We start from the raw sequence: 21,042 nt of genomic DNA on the forward strand, positions 1-21,042 counted from the left end.
CTCCACACAGGCAGTACCCAGATTCGAACCCGGGTCCCTGGAGCTGTGAGGCTGCAGTGCTAACCACTGCGCCAATTTAGTTCCAAGTGAGGATGGTGTGTGACTTGGAGGGAACTTGCAGATTGTGGCGTTCCCATGCTTACATAAGTTACTTAAATGGGTGGATAAGCAGTCACTCTCTAAGATATACCACTATGGAAAAGAAGCTCCCATATTGGCAATTTAATTGGACTTCACTTGAGGGACATCAAACTCTGTTTCTTTTAATCCTTTCATGGGATGTGGGCATCATTGGCAAGGCCAGCATTTGTTGCCCAATCCTAATTGCCCTTGACAACTGAGTGGCTTGCTGGATGGTTTCAGAGGGTAGTTCAGAATCAACAACATTGCTGTGGGTCTGGAGTCACATGTAGCCAGACCAGGTAAGGACAGAAAATTTCCTTCCCTAAAGGGTATTAGTGAACCAGATGGGCTTTTATGACAACCAATGATAGTTTCATGGCACCATTACTGAGACTAGCTTTCAAATCCAGATTTTTAAATTAGAATTAGAACATTACAGCGCAGTACAGGCCCTTCGGCCCTCGATGTTGCGCCGACCAAATTAAATCATTGAATTTAAATTCCACCAGCTGCCATAGTTTTATTTAAACCTGTGTCCGCAGGGTTTTAGTCTAGGCCTCTGGATTAGATTAGATTAGAGATACAGCACTGAAACAGGCCCTTCGGCGCACCGAGTCTGTGCCGAAGGGCCTGTTTCAGTGCTGTATCTCTAAAAAAAAACCCATCCTCTCCCCCAATTTTAATTGCTCCATCATTGGCAGCCGTGTCTTCAGTTGCTGAGGCCTTAAGCTCTGGAATTCCCTCCCTACACCTCTCCGCCTCTCTAGCGCTCTTCCTTCCTTCCTTCCCTCCTTAGAGCCTCCCTCTTTGATGAAGTTTTTGGCCATCTGACCTAATATTTCCTTATGTAGTTTAGGGTCGAATTTTGCTTTGTAATTCTCCTGTGAAGCACCTTTATTATGTCAAAGATGCTATATAAATATAAATTGTTGTTTTTGTGTCTCCACCAATGGACCTTACTTCACCTCAGTTGGTGGTACTAAAAAAAAAAAATTCCATCTCCTTAAGTAATTACTTTGCGCATCAAATCCAACAGACACAGAGGAGCTGAGATACAGGAACGAGGAGTGGAGGTGAGGTGTGCCCAGCTCTGAGAACTTCTGGTTTGTGAAAACCCCTCTGGTATTCCACCCATGCATCATTCCCTCACAGGCACACCAGTGAACCACCAAGAATTCCTCTTGAGCAGCTGTTAGGGCCGTGAGAAAATACTGACTCAATCCTTAGCAAAGATAGGAAGAAAGACAACGGCTCGAGCAACTCATTTTTTGATTTGAAAAATTCAGACTCATGCAACAGAAGCATATAATCAAAAGAATTCCAGATTACTGGCGTTGAGATATGTAGAATAATGGATTGCTTGTTGCCACAATTCTTTAAGACAACAGTGCAATTGATGTGTTCATCTGACGTCACAAAGCCTCGATTGGTTCATACAAAATAACTGAGACTCGAGGTTACGGTACAGTCGTCTTTAGCTCGCTCTTAGTTGCCTTGCATTATTTGTGATATAGTATACACAAGCGCAATAGGCATACAAGTTGCATAATTGACTGCAATATTGGTGCAGAGTTTGTTTGGAAGATAATGGTGAGTTTAAATGGTGCTTGCCGATATGAGCAAATAACCCAACAACCTGTGGTGAGTAAAAGGTTCCCCATGAGCTGTGAATGGCCACAAGTTGCTGGATGATTTGTGCTGCTCTGCTCTAAGTCTCGAGAAAATGGCAGCCCATCCCCAAACTGCGAGTTTCAAGAGGTTGCTGAATTTTGCATTAATTGTTGACGAAACTTGCCACAGAAAGTTAGGGCTGGAACTTAGCAGCATAAGTACACTTTTAATGCTGAGTTTTATGTTTCTGCAATGCCACACAATCTCTCTGGCCCAGAAAAGGAACAATTGAAACTGTGGCATCTCATTTCTGCAGGTAGCAACTTGTTCCGAGAGGGTTTTTGAAATTTTTAATTAAATTTAAAAGTAATCTTACTTTTTCTTTCTGTCTCTTCTTTCTCTCTCTTAACCCAATCTTTCTTTCCCTCTTTATTTTCCTTTCTTTACCTAGTTTAACTCTAATTAACCTACCTTCCTTCTCCGTCATTCCTCTGTTTCTTTCCCAATCCTTAAATCTTATTAGTTAAGGAGACAGACTGTTGGTCCCACTGTTCAATAAGGTCCCAGATGTCCCATTGCCCTGACCACACTGTTATCAGCTTGAACTCCCAGCAATTTGAGGCAACAAAAACATTTCGAGCTTAGTGGTGAGGGAAAGTGTCTAAGATACGAGGTAGTCTGTAAGATGTCCCACTCCAGCAAGAACTGGACCATTATTTCTGAGTGAGATTGTAGCAATGACACTGTAATCGTTGCCACCTCAGTACGAGTGGGCAGACAGCACCCTGTCCCAATGGAAACTTTTGGCATGAGAATATGAACCTAAGAACTGCAATAAACCACCCAATGAGGTTTACAGAATATATCTTGAGATGAGCATCCACCAAGGAGTAATCTCGAGTTGGCAATCTAACCTTGGGCTTCAAATGCCAGCTGTAAACTGCTGAGGCTTAGCTCTGGTGGTTTGGGATGTTATCTGAACCCCTTCAATTAGATTGCAAGCTTGTAATTGCTGCAAGCTATTTGTCATACTTCATTTAAATCTGTGTGTACACTGTGCAGTGGTCACACTGCTCGGGTGATTATAGCCTGTGCCCAAAGGAATCATGAAGAGTAAAGCACGGCCTTAACGGGTAGTGCACATTGCACTAGTTCTATGACAGGATCCTCCACAGCATTGCAAAGAGTGCCAACCATGACTTAATGGTTAAGAATTTGGGCATGTTCATATTTAGGCAGAAGTAGTGTTGCCAACACTCCAGGATTGCCCTGGAGTCTCCAGGATTTAAAGACTTATCTCCAGGACACTGCTGCAAGCACAACGCAAGAGAAAAATCATAGGGGCATTAAAAAAGTTGCAATTTTGTGTTTTATTTTCTTTGCGTCTGAGTTATAAAAATATTGGACAGAGGGGAAAGAGGCTGTTTGACTGGCAGTCAAGAATCATCCAATTGGGAAATGAAGAATGTTCACTGTCTGATTAGCTGTAGGAAGGTAGGGCACCACAAGGATGAGCATGTTGGGCAATCAGTGGTGGGCAGAACAGTTGGAGGCTTGAGGTCATGTGTGAAGCCTCCAGATACATGTCCAACTTAGAGTTGGTAATTCAAGGCGGAAGCCCAGGGAGAGTTGTAATGGAGTAGGTTATGCCCCCTTGTTTTGCTACTTTCCATCATCTTGGGATTTGGAACAGTAATAAAATCAAACTGAAGATCAATGCATATGATGAGAAGTTATGCAACAAAAATCAATATTTATATGAAAATGTGGAAGGGAAAAATCAATGGCCAATAATGGGAGGCCGGAACTGGATAACAATCTACTAATATTTCTACCTGGTCAATTACTGCCTCGATATTTATTTTGAAGGAAATGGTCAGGTGGGATTCCATGTTATCCCTGGCAGATGCAATGTCCTAAAGGGATCATTGTTTCAGTTTATCGATGCGCATCCTACATTCTTCTGGTACCTCAGTTAATACTGTGGTGAAGCTATTCATGCCAATATATCTAGTGCCTCTTATGGAAGAAGCATGGGAGCTCCTTGCTAGTAACATGACTGAAGTTTTAAGGCTGGAAACAACATACACAAAAGGAGAAAAGGTCACATAAATCCTAAAAAGAATGGCATCAAGATCATCGACAGCTATCAACTGAACTGGAGCCATTTTGGGGTTGCTTGTGAAGGACATACAGGATGAGCGACTTGACTACCAGAGAGAATGTGAGGTGAGGCTAACAGTCTTGCTCTAAGGGAGCCTGGGCCCAGAATTGGGCCTACAGCTTTATTGCCCCATTTCCGACCCATGGTCTCATTAATTGAGGCTCCACAACAGTAGCAGAGCCTTCCAAAATCTACCCATATTAGGGGTCAAGATAAAAGAAACCTTGGTGCTTTTCATTTTAATTAACATCCCCTTTCTTTAAAACACCCGAACGAAACATGTTTCTTGAGTTAAGTTTATGCTCTTGCTACAAGATAAAGGTAAGCAGTCATCTCCTAAGTCACTTAAAGAGAAGGAAAATCCCGAGCTGTTTATTTAAGGCTCAGAAAATTAATGTGGGTGCCTTAATGACCTGCGCGTCTGGCAGTTGCTAATGTGGCCCAGTCTCTCCAGCTTAGCACTTAGGCAAAGTTCAGCTGCTTTGATGGGATTTGAAGGTCACTTATGAATTGCAAGGCTCTCTGAGTATTGTTAGTGCACTAGCAGCCTGCAGACGTGGATGCTAGAACCTTCTTTTAAAAAAAAGAACAAGCGGTACCCCGAGTGACCAAAACAATGGAGATTCTGCTGTACTTTTTTCATCCTGCAGTGCTGCAAACATAGGGTTGCCAACCCTCCAGGATAATCCTGGAGTCTCCAGGAATTAAGGAACTGATCTCCTGGACACTGCAGTGAGGTGAAAAAGCATAGGGCTATTAAAAAGATGGTGCTTTAAAAAATATTTTCAGTGAACACTTTTGTTTAAAAGTTATAAAAATATCAGATATAGAGGGGAATAAAAATAGGTCTTCAACTGAATTATCCGGTCAAATAATGAAGAGTATTTGCTTTTTGATTGGCTGTGGGAAGGATGGGCATGTCAGATGACCAATGGCAGGAGTGTGGGGGCAGGGCAGTCAGAGGCAACAGGTCATGTGATGAAACCTCCAGGAATATGGCCAACAAAAGTTGGCAACCCTCCCAAATATGGGCTTCCCAGAATTTTTATGCCAAGGTGTCGTTTGTGCTCAAACAGTTAATGTAACACAGAAAGTCATCAATTCCATGACAACATTTATTTATAGGCATGTGTTCAGCTTCCACACATACTGCCAATGATACCTAGCTCTGCCTCTGCTCTTGCATCACCAATTAATTCCGAGATAGCTACTGCAAAGTCTTGCAATTATATAGCACCTATCACGACCTCAGTTCATCTCAAAGTGCTGTCCAACCAATGAAATACTTTTGAAATGTTGCCACTCGTTCTAATATGGGAAACATGGCAGCCTATTTGCGTATAGAAAGCTCTCGAAAACAGCAAAGTGATTATGACTAGGTAGTCTGTTTTAGTGATGTTGGTTGAGGAATCCCCAAGTCCTGGATGAGGCCAGACCTTCTATGGCTCAATGTTGGAAAACCTGGAACCATCTTGTTGATCATTTTTCTGGCACCGACGTGCCTCTGGCACTGTCTCCAGCTCATCAACCTCTCTGGCTGCCCCTCTTGGTTCAGCCTGATGGTGTGCCATCTTGGCATGCACTTTGACCTTCAGCCCAGCTACCAATCCCATTTCAGTTGACAAGACCTATCACACTTTGACTGAGGGCAAAGCATAGGCTTACCGTGTGTTAGTTTGAAATGTCAACCAGAATGGACAAGGGAACCAGAAAGTTAAAAAAAAGAAACGGACACGTCTTGTCCTTTGATCTGTCAAAACAATAAATATTGCAACAACAGCCAAAGCCTACTTCAACACCGAGTGTGCTGGAGCAGGCTGGTGTCACAGGAGAGGCACGGCAAATAAAATGGAGTCTGTACCAATCAAATAAAATAGTGAAGCCCATAATATTTCAACGGGAGTTCAATGACTGTTTTAAGAAGTTTTGGTCTCCTCATCTAAGGAAGGATATACTTGCCATAGAGGGAGTGCAATGGAGGTTCGCCAGACTAATCCCTGGGATGGCGGGATTGTTTTATGAGGAAAGATTGAGGAAACTGGGCCTGTATTCTCAAGAGTTTCGAAGAATGAGAGGTGATCTCATTGAAACTTACAAAATTCTTACAAGGCATGACAAGGTAGATGTAGATAGGAGGTCTCCCCGGCTGGTGAATCTAGGACCTGGGGATATATTCTCAGAATAAGGGGTTGGCCATTTATGACTGAGAAGATGAGGAATTTCTTCAGTCAGAGGGTGGTGAATCTTTGGAATTCTCTACACCAGAGGGCTTAAACATGTTCAAGACAGAAATGGATAGATATCTAGATGCTAATGACATCAAGAGATATTGGGATTGTGCAGCGAAGAGGCCTTGGGGTAGATGATCAGACATTATCTAATTGAATAGTGGAGCAGGCTCGAAGGGCTGAATGGCCTACTCCTGCCCCTAGGTTCCTAACACCTTTCAAAAACTGAAATGCCATTTTTATAAAAGCAAAATACTGCAGATGCTGGAAATCTGAAACAAAAACAAAAAGTGCTGGAAATACTCAGCAGGTCTGGCAGCATCTGTGGAGAGAGAAGCAGAGTTAACGTTTCAGGTTTGTGACCTTTCATCAGAACTGGCAACTGTTAGAAAATAATTAGGTTTTAAACAAGTGAAGGGGATGGAGTGGGGGAGAGAACAAGGCGGAAGGTGTTTGATAGGGCAGAGAGCAGGAGACATTAAATAACAAAGCTGTCCTGGGACAAAGGCAAAGCATGTGTTAATGCTTGTGGTGAAAGACAAAGTATTAGTCCAGAGACAGTGTTAATAGCGGAATAATGAGCAGCTCTGACTACATGAAAAGCAGGCACATGGTTAAAAAATAAAATATTAAAAAAAGGCCAGTCATGCTCTGAAGTTATTGAACTCAATGTTCAGTCCACAAGGCTGTAGAGTGCCTAATCGAAAGATCAGGTGCTGCTCCTCGAGCTTGCGTTGAGGTTCACTGGAACACTGCAACAGGCCAAAGACAGAAATGTGGGCATGAGAGCAAGGGGGTGTGTTGAAATAGCCAGCAACCAGAAGCTCAGGGTTATGCTTTCGGACTGAGCGGAGGTGTTCAGCAAAGCGGTCACCCAGTCTGCATTGGGTCTCTCTAATGTAGAGGAGACCACATTGTGAGCAGCGAATACAGTATACCAAATTGAAAAAAGTACAAGTAAATCGCTGCTTCACCTGAAAGGGGTGTTCGGGGCCTTGGATAGTGAGGAGAGAGAAGGTAAAAGGGCAGGTATTACACTTCCTGCAATTGCATGGGAAGGTGCCGTGCGAAGGGGACGAGGTGTCAGGGGTAATGGTGGAGTGGACCAGAGTGTCGCAGAGGGAACAATCCCTTCGGAATGCTGACAGGGGAAGAGAGGGGAAGATGCGCTTGGTGATGGCATCACGCTGGAGGTGGCGGAAATGGCGGAGGATGATCCTCTGGATATGGAGGCTGGTGGGGTGGAAAGTGAGCACATTTTTATAATGGATAGGATCGGATTTACATGCTTTCAAGTTCTTACAGAATACAAAAATAAATCTTTTAACAAATAGGTTAAAAGTAGTGCAATCAAACAACTTGGAAACAGCAGATGTGATCTCATATCAGATGTGGAAGTGCCTGATCCAAACAGATTGTTCATTTTTTTTAAAAAGAGAAACAGATTAACTATGATAGTTGAACTATTTTATTTTCACACATCTTCATCAGAATATATCTACCCTTTCTTGAAATATTATAGCAATTAGTTGCCAAGCTGTAATATTTTACCAGAGAGAAATTGGATGGCGGGGGTTGGCGGCAACAGGAGGGGAGGGTGAAATGGGGACCTGAAGGAATCACCATGAAACAGAGTAACATCAGTGGGAGCATAAAAACTGCTACTGGTTCTCAGTTTATTTACTCGATTAAGCTATTTATGGGCGGTGAAAGGCAGTTGGGTTTGATTATGAAAGGGTTTGATTGGGTCGAAGTAGAAAATGTTTCTATGGGCTGGTTTTTGTGCAGGACGCGGGGGCTCCTGGCGCCAGGCTGAAAACACGGAGAGGAACCCCGCCTCTGCATTTTTTCAGACGCCCAGAGTGAACCTCCGGTCTTTTGGGGTCAAAGTTTATGGAGGTGTGAACCCCGTCCCTCTAAAGACTGTATCGGGACAGGGATCCTGCCTCAAAGAGTTGCCAGCCTGGGAGCGGGGGCCACAGCCGGTACTGCAGAGGCCTCAGACCCAGGCCCAGCAGGAGGGGAGGGTGAAATGGGGACCTGAAGGAATCACAGCGAAACAGAGTTACGTGGGAGCTAAAAAGCTGCTACTGGTTCCCCGGAAAAGAGGCGGGGTTGCCAGGGCCAGTCCGGAAGGCCCTGGCGAGGAGGTGGGGGGGGGGGGGTAATGTTAGGAGGGGGTGACTCCTGGGGGCTGTTCCTGCTGGGGGTCCTCCTTGGGCCACAAATTGCCCACAAAAGAGAGACCCCCCTCCCCCAAGCCTGCAGAGAAGGTGCCCCGATCTCCAAGGCATCTTCCCCATAAGGGCTGAGGCCCTCACCCCCCACTGCCCCCCACTGGTAAGATCCCACCGATGGCGGGAAGAGGCCCTTATTTGGCCTCTGGGCGGGAAGGTCGCTGTCGACCAATCCCACCCCCGAGAGAATCGGAACCGGGAACCCTGGCACTGGGTTCTGTGGCGGGCGGTTCTGCCTCAATTCTCTGCCTGCTCCCCCCGCCATGAAACGCGCCATCGGGATGAGAACGAGATCCGGCCCTATGTTTCTATACATGGAATGACCCAGGTGGGAAACGTCACCCTAGGGTTGAATTTAATGGAGCTGGCAGAGCACCTCGCGCCAGACCAAAAAGGCAATGGGAACTCCGCCTCAGTTGTTCGGAGCCCCCCCACCCCAATTCTTTTTAATGGTGTCTGGGAAATTAACAGCCTGGCATTGTGGCCCTTATCCCTTTAAGGACAGCGATCCCGAGTCCAAGAGCCAATCAGAGGCCCAGCAGCTCAGTAGTATTAGCAGTGCCACCGGGAGCAGTTCCCACTGCTGGTACTGCAGCAGGCCTTGGACCAAGCCTCAGCGCTGGTGACCCAGACCTGAGGTAAGTGAGGCAGGGTTGATGTGGCCAGTCCGGCAGGCCCCGGCGATGAGGGGAGCGAGGGTGGGCATTGAGTGCAGGGTGAGGGGGGTGGGGAGGTTCAGGGAGATGCATTGTTTGCTGGCGTGGGCCTTCTTTGGGCCACAGATTACCCACAGAGGAGGCCCCCCTCCCACCTCTCCCGTTGGCTTAATGCCTGTGGATCCAGGAGAGGCCCTTAAGTGGCTGATAATAGGCCTCTTAAGGGCCTCAATTGGCCTCTGGGTGGGAAGGCCGTCTTTGGCCTAATCCGCCCCTAACTAAATTACGATGCTACAGGAAGGCGAAGGTATGCTGCCTTCCATTGCAATTCTATGGGCCCCCCAGTCTCCTAGCCCATCTCTGGGGTGGGGGGGGCTCCATTAAACCCAGCCCCGAGAGTTGAATCGGGGACACTAATGCAAACAAATCTGTGGCTTGTTTAGCAGCATGCTTGGCTTAGTTTAGGACTTAGTTCAAGTCCTAGGTTCAAGTCCCACTTGAGCACAAAATCTAGGCTGACACTCCCAGTGCAGTACTGAGAAAATGCTGTATTTTTGCAGGTGAGACATTAAACTGAAGGCCTGTCTGCTTTCTCAGGTTGATTATTTCATTATTTCAAAGAAGAGCAGGGAGTTCCTCCCGGTGTTGTGGCCAATATTTGTCCCTCAATCAACATCACAAAAACAGATAATCTGGTCGTTATCACATTGCATGCTTGCTGCACAAATTGACTGCTGTGTTTCTGATATTACAACACTTCAAAAGTACTTCATTGGCTGTAAAGCACTGTGGGAGGTTCTGAGGTTGTGAAAGGTGCTATATAAATGCAAGTTCTTTCTTTTTAAAGAGTAGAAACAGCAAATTGTGAGACAATGGCCCACGATGATGCTTTAATCAAGAACCCACCAGAGGTGTCATCCACATGCTCTCCGGTCGTGTGTTCCTTCTGATGAACCCACTCACTGTTGCACTTGAAGTAGATCTGAGTGGCTGGGGTAGCCTTGCAGTACAGGTTCACTGGCTTATTCTTCACAATATATGCATCTCTGGGCTCAATCAGGAAATGGGGCAGGGGCTCCGGAGGGTCAGACGGGAAGAATTCGGGAAGTTCCCCAAAGATGTCATCTTCTGCAGGGAGCAAAGAAAGAGGCAAAGGGTCAGAAATACACTCACAACCCAGTATATTTTGTGGCACATTTTACCTGGCATTGCACAATGGGGTGAATCTCATAAAAAGTGGGAGCAGCAATTATTTTATTCGAATAGAATAATTATAATGCATGGAATCATATGCTAATACAGCACAGAAGGAGGCCATTCAGCCCATTCTGTCTGTACCGACTCTTTGACAGGCAATCCAATTAGTTCCATTACCCTGTCCTGTCCCCACAGACCTGCAAATTGTTACCCTTCATGTTTCCCCATCAAACTCCCTGATGCAACCACCCTTTCAGGCAGTGCATTCCAGATCATAACAACCTCATGCGTAACAAAAGATTCTCCTCAACTTGTCTCTGGTTCTTTTGCCAGTTACCTTAAAGCTGTGTACTCTAGTTACCGACTCGCTTGCCTGTGGAAACAGTTCCTCCCTATCTACTCTATCAAGACTCCTCATGACTTTCAACACCTCCATTAAATCTCTCCTTAAGCTTCTCTGCTCGGATGGCTGTAAACATACAATTTGGGAGGAACTATTCCATTTACTGCCTCTGATCAAAATGCTCGTGGAAGAAAAAGATCAGACTCGGCAGAAGCTCATGAAACACTGCTTGCTACTAGTTTACAATATTTACGTTGAGTGTAAATTCAACTACTACAACCAACAAGTGGTAAGTAAATTAGGAGCCCCAGGCAGGAGTCAGATGTTTCTTTATCCCAGCATGTTTAAATTATCCTCCTTCTGTTCACTTACTGCAAATCCGGCTTTAGGCCAAACATGCAGATAGTGCAATGGTTTTCAAACGCATCCTACCTAAAAGAATACAGCTTCTTAAAACATGCTTTGCTGTCAAGAGGCACCCAAGCATATTCAACTGCCACCACTACATATGGATAGTGTCTTTTTTGCAAGAAGAAGTAAATCCCAGAGCATTTGAGGGTGATCGGGAGAAGGGGCGGGAGTGGGGACTTGCATTAATGTGAAGCCAGGAAAAGCACTCCTGCACCTCCTGGCTGTTCCGTCACTGAGTTGCGGAGGTTAGTGGGATCCACAGGATTTTCTGCCTATTGAGTTCAATGAATGAAAGACCCTCCCGCAGCTTGTCAAAAGACACTTGTAAAGTACTAACACTTGACAGACAGTCCAATATGAATCCAGAGAGGTGGGAAAGAGTCAGGGGCACTCAAGTGTCCACACTGACTCTTTCTTAAAGCAGTCAGTGAAATCCCGTTGAAATATTCTGGGCTTCTCGGTTTTATTTGACTGGTGCAGAGTCCATTTTATCTGTCCAGTGACACCTGCCTGCTCCAGCACACTCAGTGTGGAAGTAGGCTTTGGCCGTTGCTGCAAGATTTATTGTTTTGAAGGATCAAAGGACAAGACGTATCTGTTCCAGATTTTCAGTTCCTTTGTGTGAAGAAGTGCTTCATGACATCATCCCTGAAGGGCCTGGCTCTAACTTTGAGGGTATGCGCCCCCCTGTTCCGGACTTCTGCAGCAGAGGAATGGTTTCTCAGTATCTACCCTATTGTCATGCAGACCCCCACCTGCCAAGCATGAGGCATATTAATTTCGCCACATGGACATTAAATTTCAAACTGTTGCTGAAGTGAAGGACTTGCTTTAAAAAAATTGCCAGATCTTGGCTGGAAATATATTTGCATATTAATAGATAGTGTTTGGAAGGACAAAGCAGCCATTCCCTGACACAGTCAACCCGCAATGGACCCTTGGCTGGAAAGACATTTGTATGTGAACAGACAGTGTTTGCAAAGGACAAAGGACCATTCCCTGACACATTCAACCCACAATGGACTTTTGATCACCGGATGTCAAAGGTGGGGGAGCTCGCATTCCAGGTTGACTGCTAAGATGGTCGAATACACAAACGGACATGGTCAAACCAGCTAGTCACATGACTAACCTGCTGGGCAACCTGAGTTTTTTGAATTTGTACAAACAGTTTGAGCATAAAGCAGAATGCCCCTGGACTGAGAAGATCGCTCCTGGCTGGCTCACCACAGCTGCTCCTGACTGCCTGCTCCCATCTCTTTCTCACAAGCCTCTGAATCCACTGAAGACACATGAACCCCAAGAGAGAAAAGTCTCCTACAGCGAACAAGGTTTAAGAAGAATACTGGGCCCCAGCGAAAAGAAAGATCTACCTACAATCAATGACTCTACAGTGAGCTCGAACATCCGTACCAAAAACTCTTCAGATTTTTTTTTTCTTATTTATTTAGAGATACAGCACTGAAACAGACCCTTTGGCCCACTGAGTCTGTGCCAACCATCAACCACCCATTTATACTAATCCTCTATTTCTACCACATCCCCTACCTTTACTAGGGGCAATTTATAATGGCCAATTTACCTACCAACCTGTAAGTCTTTGGCTGTGGGAGGAAACCGGAACACCCGGTGAAAACCCACGCGGTCACAGGGAGAACTTGCAAACTCCGCACAGGCAGTACCCAGAATTGAACCCGAGTCGCTGGAGCTGTGAGGCTGTGGTGCTAACCACTGCGCCACTGTGCCGCCCATATTGCCTCAAACTTTTCCACTTTATTTCTTCTGCTCTTTTCTGTCTCTATTTTCATGTGTATTGCATATGTAATTCATTGCAGGCAGACGCAAACCTGTCGATGAGACTCTGCAGGCATTCTTCAGTGTGAGATGTTAAAGCAGCATCGTCAGCAAAGAGGAGTTCTCTGATGAGGACTTTCCGTACTTTGGACTTCGCTCTTAGACGGGCAAGGTTGAACAACCTGCCCCCTGATCTTGTGTGGAGGAAAATTCCTTCTTCAGAGGATTTGAACACATGTGAAAGCAGCAGGGAGAAGAAAATCCCAAAAAGTGTGGGTGCGAGAACACAGCCCTGTTTCACACCACTCAGGATAGGAAAGGGCTCTGATGAGGAGCCACCATGTTGAATTGTGCCTTTCATATTGTCATGGAATGAGGTGATGATACTTAGTAGCTTTGGTGGACATCCGATCTTTTCTAGTAGTCTGAAGAGACCACGTCTGCTGACGAGGTCAAAGGCTTTGGTGAGATCAATGAAAGCAATGTAGAGGGGCATCTGTTGTTCACGGCATTTCTCCTGTATCTGACGAAGGGAGAACAGCATGTCAATAGTCGATCTCTCTGCACGAAAGCCACACTGTGCCTCAGGGTAGACGCGCTCGGCCAGCTTCTGGAGCCTGTTCAGAGCGACTCGAGCAAAGACTTTCCCCACTATGCTGAGCAGGGAGATTCCACGGTAGTTGTTGCAGTCACCGCGGTCACCTTTGTTTTTATAGAGGGTGATGATGTTGGCATCGCGCATGTCCTGGGGTACTGCTCCCTCGTCCCAGCACAGGCATAGCAGTTCATGTAGTGCTGAGAGTATAGCAGGCTTGGCACTCTTGATTATTTCAGGGGTAATGCTGTCCTTCCCAGGGGCTTTTCCGCTGGCTAGGGAATCAATGGCATCACTGAGTTCCGATTTGGTTGGCTGTATGTCCAGCTCATCCATGACTGGTAGAGGCTGGGCTGCATTGAGGGCAGTCTCAGTGACAGCATTCTCCCTGGAGTACAGTTCTTCTCCCTGCTGCTTTCACATGCGTTCAAATCCTCTGAAGAAGGAATTTTCCTCCACACAAGATCAGGGGGCAGGTTGTTCAACCTTGCCCGTCTAAGAGCGAAGTCCAAAGTACGGAAAGTCCTCATCAGAGAACTCCTCTTTGCTGACGATGCTGCTTTAACATCTCACACTGAAGAATGCCCGCAGAGTCTCATCGACAGGTTTGCGTCTGCCTGCAATGAATTTGGCCTAACCATCAGCCTCAAGAAAACGAACATCATGGGGCAGGATGTCAGAAATGCTCCATCCATCAATATTGGCGACCACGCTCTGGAAGTGGTTCAAGAGTTCACCTACCTAGGCTCAACTATCACCAGTAACCTGTCTCTAGATGCAGAAATCAACAAGCGCATGGGTAAGGCTTCCACTGCTATGTTCAGACTGGCCAAGAGAGTGTGGGAAAATGGCGCACTGACACGGAACACAAAAGTCCGAGTGTATCAGGCCTGTGTCCTCAGTACCTTGCTCTACGGCAGCGAGGCCTGGACAACGTATGCCAGCCAAGAGCGACGTCTCAATTCATTCCATCTTCGCTGCCTTCGGAGAATACTTGGCATCAGGTGGCAGGACTATATCTCCAACACAGAAGTCCTTGAAGCGGCCAACATCCCCAGCTTATACACACTACTGAGTCAGCGGCGCTTGAGATGGCTTGGCCATGTGAGCCGCATGGAAGATGGCAGGATCCCCAAAGACACATTGTACAGCGAGCTCGCCACTGGTATCAGACCCACCGGCCGTCCATGTCTCCGTTATAAAGACGTCTGCAAACGCGACATGAAATCGTGTGACATTGATCACAAGTCGTGGGAGTCAGTTGCCAGCATTCGCCAGAGCTGGCGGGCAGCCATAAAGACAGGGCTAAATTGTGGCGAGTCGAAGAGACTTAGTAGTTGGCAGGAAAAAAGACAGAGGCGCAAGGGGAGAGCCAACTGTGCAACAGCCCCAACAAACAAATTTCTCTGCAGCACCTGTGGAAGAGCCTGTCACTCCAGAATTGGCCTTTATAGCCACTCCAGGCGCTGCTTCACAAACCACTGACCACCTCCAGGCGCGTATCCATTGTCTCTCGAGATAAGGAGGCCCAAAAGAAAGAAAAAAAAAAAAGAAAGAATTGCATATGTAAGCTAGCGTTGGCGCGTCATGTATCCGTAGGCGTCAACCGAATTAGAGTTTAAGTTTAATGAATTTCAACTTTATCTTCTTTAAACCTAAGAAAGCCTGTTTATGTTGGTTTCTTTGCCTTACAATTAGAAAGCGGTGAACAAGGATTCACCAAGGGGGAGCTAAAAACACGGTGTGTTTAAAAATAAAACCCTGTTATGGTAAGACCAGGTGAAGGCTGAGAGGGAACCTTAGACACCTTTATCACCTGGTCGTAACACTATCAATTCCAAGTATTATAAGTGATCTAAACATTGAAACAGTTAGAGAGGGTATATTTATTTTGAAGCAGTCGCTCTCTGTCTTACTCTCTGTTTTAAGACTTCCTGACTTCTGTCTCTTTGCCTTCTCTTTGTTCAGATGCTGCTAATTTAGCAAAGTGCCTCTGCCTCCTTATTGTTGAGCACTTGAGTTGCATTTATTTTTGGTTCCCGGTTTTTGGTATTCGTTTCTATATCTATTTTTTTTTGGAGGGTGGGTGTCTCCCAACTACTAAGTGGGTTATTTATTCAGACTTTTCTTTTCTCTCTCTGCTTGCATATTTTGTACTTACACCATTAGCACTAGCTGCCTTCTCCTTTCTGTTGGCTTGAAGTTCATTTGGAGGCTTTGTTTTGCTGGAATGGTTTGAATTGGTCTGCTTTTTTAAAAAAAAATTATAGCTAACTTGTCAATTAAATTAAATTAAAAAACAAGGGCGGAGAAATAAAAAGCAGGAAACGGGATAATTTCAGCCATTGCCAAAGTGATATATTTGCTAGTTAACAGAACACTCCATCACTTGGGCAGTCAGTGTCATGCACTGAGCAATCCGATAACCCCGACCTCTGAATTGCCCGATTTACAGGCGCACTGAGGGCCATCGGATTGCTTCAAACCAGGATCTTGAGGCTCTTACGTCAATCAGGTGTCCCTTTGCTAAGATGGCATCAATACGACGTTCCTGGAGAGATCACATGTAGGAAGGTGAACCAGGCCCTGATAGGAAATGGGGCATATCAAAGCCCATCTCTCCAACAACACCAGCCCCCCAAAAAGCCCCTCTCTAGTGGGATGTCAGCTGTTGTCGGATGCTTCTTAGTCAATGGAGCTATCACTGAGCACTCTCAGGTCACTGCAAGATGAAGCTCTCATTGCTTTGACCCAATGATATGTCTTAACCCCAGTTCCTACTGTAGCTGTGCGGCATTCCCATTTCATGCAATTTAGGGTTCCCAACTCCTGTTGGACATATTCCTGGAGGTTTCATCATATGACCACCAGCCTCCAACTGCTCCACCCTGTCAAACAGCCTTTATGTCCCCATTTCCAAACTAATAAACAAAAAAAAACTAGGGAAAAAAACGCACCTTTTTTTTTTATACATGTGCCTGTGACTTTTCTCCTGAGTTGCTTGCAGCAGAGTCCAGGAGATTTACATGAATTCCTGGACAGTCTGGGACAATCCTGGAGGGTTAGCAACCCTGCTTGTCACAGATGTCCTTATAGCCTTCCTGAACGAATCTGTGCCCATGAAGTTGTGATGTGCAATGTGAGTGTTGAAGTCTTTCCTTGAGATTGCTTTGCTTGCTGTGATAGTCTCATTCACCCTTGTAATTTCATCCCAAGAAAATTTCACTCTATGAATCCCTCACTCCCTAGGGACCAAGTCCAGAACAGCCAAAATCTATCTTTGCGAATCTCTTCTGTTTTGTCCAGGTAACTTGTGAAGTTCTCTCGGAGATGTAACAATCAGTTAGTATTTAATTTTTAACTGCCAGGCTGAAGCATTAATTTCTGTTTCTACGACCCAGTGACTAGCACCTTGGGACAGATTTCACAACAATTCACAAACGACTAATGAATGAAGCCGAGAATGCATGTAATAATCTGCCATTTCTACAGTACTGGAATAATGAATATAAATGTACACTTTATGCAATTAGATCCTGCATGTTTAACAGCGAAGACACATTCTGATGCACTGTCAGTTGTGCCGTAAAAATTAATTAACTTAGTTCATTAAACCAATAGAGAAAAATGCCTTGGACCTATAAACATGAGGATGTGAATTCTGTTTATCCTCAACTGCACTCCCAGACCCTCGATCTTACCATGTGCCAAAGCTCAGTGAGCTGGGAAAACCTACTCTAGATAAATAATAAAGAAAAAGAGAGACAAATAGAGAGGGAAAGAGAAAGAGGGAGCGACAGGGAGAGTGACAGAAAGATGAACAGACAGAAAGAGAAAGAAACAGAGAGAGTCACACAGATAGAGAGTGAGAATGACACATAGAGACAGACAGAAAAAAGCAGCAATATACAGACAGAGTCAGAGAGAGTCAGACAGAGAGATAAACAGAGACAGACAGTGACAGAGAGAGAAGAGAGACAATGTAAAGACAGCTTGCGATGAAGAGAAAAGGTACTTATCAGAAGAAAAAAAGATTGTGGGAAAATGCATTGTGTAGAGTGATGCTTAGAAATACAGATCAAAAATGTTCCAGGTGCTAACCGGTCTTGACCAGGCCAATTATGGTTCTATAATTATAAATAATATAAAATCAAAATACTGAAGATGCTGGAAATCTGAAATAAAAACAAGAAATACTGGAAATACAGAGTTAACGTTTTAGGTCTGTGACCTTTCATCAGAACTGGCAAAGGCTAGAAAGGCTGGGGGTGGGGCAAGAGATAGCAAAAGAGGTGTTGATAGGACACGGTCACAGTGAATAACTGACAAGAAGGTCCTGGAGCAAAGGCAAACGGTATGTTAATGGCGTGCTGAAAAACAAAGCGTTCGTGCAGAGAGGGTATTAATTGACAGAAAAATAGAACAGCCTGGCCCAAAGCACAAACATGAAAAAAAAGCAGTGGGTAGGCACATAGTAAAAAAATAAGAGATGAAACAAAATTAAATCAAATAAACAAATAAAAAATAAAAAATAACTAAAAATAAAAATGGGGGCCCGTCATGCTCTGAAATTATTGAACTCAATGTTCAGTCTGGGAGGCTGTAGTGTTCCTAATCGGTAAATGAGATGCTGTTCCTTGAGCTTGTGTTGATGTTCACTGGAACACTACAGCAATCCCAGGACAGATATATGGGGATGAAAGCGGGGGGGCGGGGGGAGTTGTTGAAATGGCCAGCAACTGGAAGCTTAGGGTTATGCTTTCGAACTGAGCGGAGGTATTGCGCAAAGTGGTCACTCTATCTACGTTTGGTAACCCCAATGTAGAGGTGACCACATTGTGAGCAGCGAATACAGTATACTACATTGAAAGAAGTACAAGAAAATCGCTGCTTCACCTGAAAGGAGTGTTTGGGGTCTTGGATAGTGAGGAGAGAGGAGGTAAATGGGCAGGTATTACACCTCCTGTGAAAGCATGGGAAGGTGCCATGGGAAGGGGACGATGTGTTAGGGGTAATGGAGGAGCGGTCCAGGGTGTCGTGGAGGGAACGATCCCTTCAGAATGCTGACGGGAGGGGAGGGGAAAATGCGCTTGGTAGTGGCATCACGCTGGACGTGGTGGAAATGGCAGAGGATGATCCTTTGGATGTGGAGGCTGGTGGGGTGAAAAGTGAGGACAAGGGGAACCCTGTCGCAGTTCTGGGAGGGAGGGGAAGAGGTGAGGGTAGAGGTGCAGGAAATGGGCCGGACACAGTTGAGGGCCCTGTCAACCACAGTTGGGGGGAATCCTCGGTTGAGGGAAAAGGAAGACATATCAGAAGAGCTGTCGTGGAAGGTAGCATCATCAGAGCAGATGCGTCGGAGACGGAGAAACTGGGAGAATGGAGTCCTTAGGAGACAGGGTGTGAAGAAGTATAGTCGAGATAGCTGTGGGAGTCTGAAATAAAAACAAGAAATGCTGGAAATACTCAGCAGGTCTGGCAGCATCTATGGAGAGAGAAGCAGAGTTAACGTTTCAGGTCTGTGACCCTTCTTCAGAACTGGCAAATATTAGAAATGTAAAAGGTTCTAAGCAAGTAAAGCGGGGGTAGGGCAAGAGATAACAAAGAAGGTGTAAATAGGACAAGGTCACAGAATAGCTGACCAGAAGGTCATGGAGCAAAGGCAAACAATATTTTAATGGTGTGTTGAAAGACAAAGCATTCGTACAGATAGGGTGTTAACGGACTGAAAATTGAACAGCCGCAAGTACAAACATGAAAAAAAACAGTGGGTAAGCAAACTGAACAAACTAAAATGAAATAAAATAAAATAAACGCAAAAAAAATTTAAAAATAGGAAAAAGAAAAAAATAACTAAAAATAAAAGTAAAATGGGGGGCTGTCATGCTCTGAAATCATTGAACTCAATGTTCAGTCCGGCAGGCTGTAGTGTGCCTAATCGGTAGATGAGATGCTGTTCCTCGAGCTTGCGTTGATGTTCACTGGAACACTGCAGCAATCCCAGGAAAGAGATGTGAGCATGAGAGCAGGGGGAAGTGTTGAAATGGCCAGCAACTGGAAGCTCGGGGTCCTGCTTGCGGACTGAGCGGAGGTGTTCCGCAAAGCGGTCACCCAGTCTGCGTTTGGTCTCCCCAATGTAGAGGAGACCACATTGTGAGCAGTGAATATAGTATACTACATTGAAAGAAGTACAAATAAATCCCTGCTTCACCTGAAAGGAGTGTTTGGGACCTGGGATAGTGAGGAGAGAGGAGGTAAATGGGCAGGTATTACACCTCCTGCGATTGCAGGGGAAGGTGCCATGGGAAGGGGATGAGGTGGTGGGAGTAATGGAGGAGTGGACCAGGGTGTCACGGAGGGAACGATCCCTTCGGAATGCTGACAGCGGAAGGGAGGGGAAGATGCGTTTGGTAGTGGCATCATGCTGGAGGTGACGAAAATGGTGGAGATAGAGAAACTGGGAGAATGGAATGGAGTCCTTACAGGAGGCAGGGTGTGATGAAGTGTAGTCGAGATAGCTGTGGGAGTCGGTGGACTTATAATGGATATTAGTAGACAGCCTATCCCCAGAGATGGAGACAGAGAAGTCGAGGAAGGGAAGGGAAGTGTCGGAGATGGACCATGTAAAGGTGAGAGAAGGATGGAAATTAGAAGTAAAGTTGATAACGTTTTCCAGTTCGGGGCGGGAGCAAGAAACAGCACCGATACAGTCATCAATGTACCAGAAAAAGAGTTGGGGGAGGGGGCCTGAGTAGGATTGGAACAAGGAATGTTCGACATATCCCACAAAAAGACTAGGACCCATGCAGGTACCCATAGCAACACCTTTTACTTGAAGGAATTGAGTGGAGTATGGTTCTATAAATAGCTTTTGTGTTCTGGGTTATAAGAAACAATAGATCAGGCCAGGTCCCAACAACTGTTTGCTATCCTGCAATCCCTGCTGGACAGTGTGGAAACATGGATGATGGCTGAGGACAGGCTGGGGCTGGGTGATGATGCCTCCATGGTCGAATAGCCCTCTGCACTTTCTCAGCCCATGTGCTTCAGGGAAGTAACGCAAGGGTGGCCACCAGCCCTGAAACTATACTTCAACATAAGTTGGACTCTGCAGGGAAGAACGGAAGTGCGGGAGGTAAAGAAAAAATTCTTTCGAAAAATAATCCCATAGAATTGCTTTATGGTGGTTCTGTGAAATTGACCCTCTGGAAAGTTTTTTGTTGCTATGAACAAGAGTTTTAATTCAGCAATTGTCCGTGAAGTTAGATGCCAAAGACGTCGTGCTATGGCAATTTTATTTTAAACAGTTTTATTTATATTATCTGGCTGCTCACTTGGCATTGTAACTATTTGATTAGGACATAAAGTTACTGAATACCCCAGAATTTTGGTTTTATTTTGAAGATGTATCGGGGACTTGTGGCCAGGAGGAAGGCATTCAGCCCCTCCAGCCTGTTCTGTCATTCATTTCGATCATGGCTAATCTGTATCTTAACTCCATTGACCCACTTTTGCCCTCTATCACTTTTTACAGTTGCCTAACAAAAGTCTATCAATCTCAGTCTTATAAATTTCAATCGCTCCAGCATCAGCACCTTTTGAGGGACAGCGTCCCAGCTTTCTACTATCCTTTGGTTGAAAAAACATTTCCCGTCTTTACTCATGAACAGCTCAGCTCCAATG

General features: G+C 45.4%; 1 protein-coding gene across 3 annotated transcripts in view; it reads right to left on the reverse strand.

Moving 5' to 3' along the window:
• The window catches only part of LOC137360996 (netrin receptor UNC5C-like), a 347,807-nt gene that overhangs the window by 105,641 nt on the left and 221,124 nt on the right, over positions 1–21,042 (reverse strand). For all 3 annotated transcript variants that reach the window (XM_068026123.1, XM_068026050.1, XM_068026077.1), the window contains exon 2: positions 9,926–10,147. In XM_068026123.1, the coding sequence (XP_067882224.1) occupies positions 9,926–10,147 (222 nt within the window). The remainder of the gene's footprint in view (positions 1–9,925; positions 10,148–21,042) is intronic.

The sequence above is a fragment of the Heterodontus francisci genome, chromosome 1, assembly GCF_036365525.1.
Source record: "Heterodontus francisci isolate sHetFra1 chromosome 1, sHetFra1.hap1, whole genome shotgun sequence".
Classification (NCBI taxonomy): Eukaryota; Metazoa; Chordata; class Chondrichthyes; order Heterodontiformes; family Heterodontidae; genus Heterodontus; species Heterodontus francisci.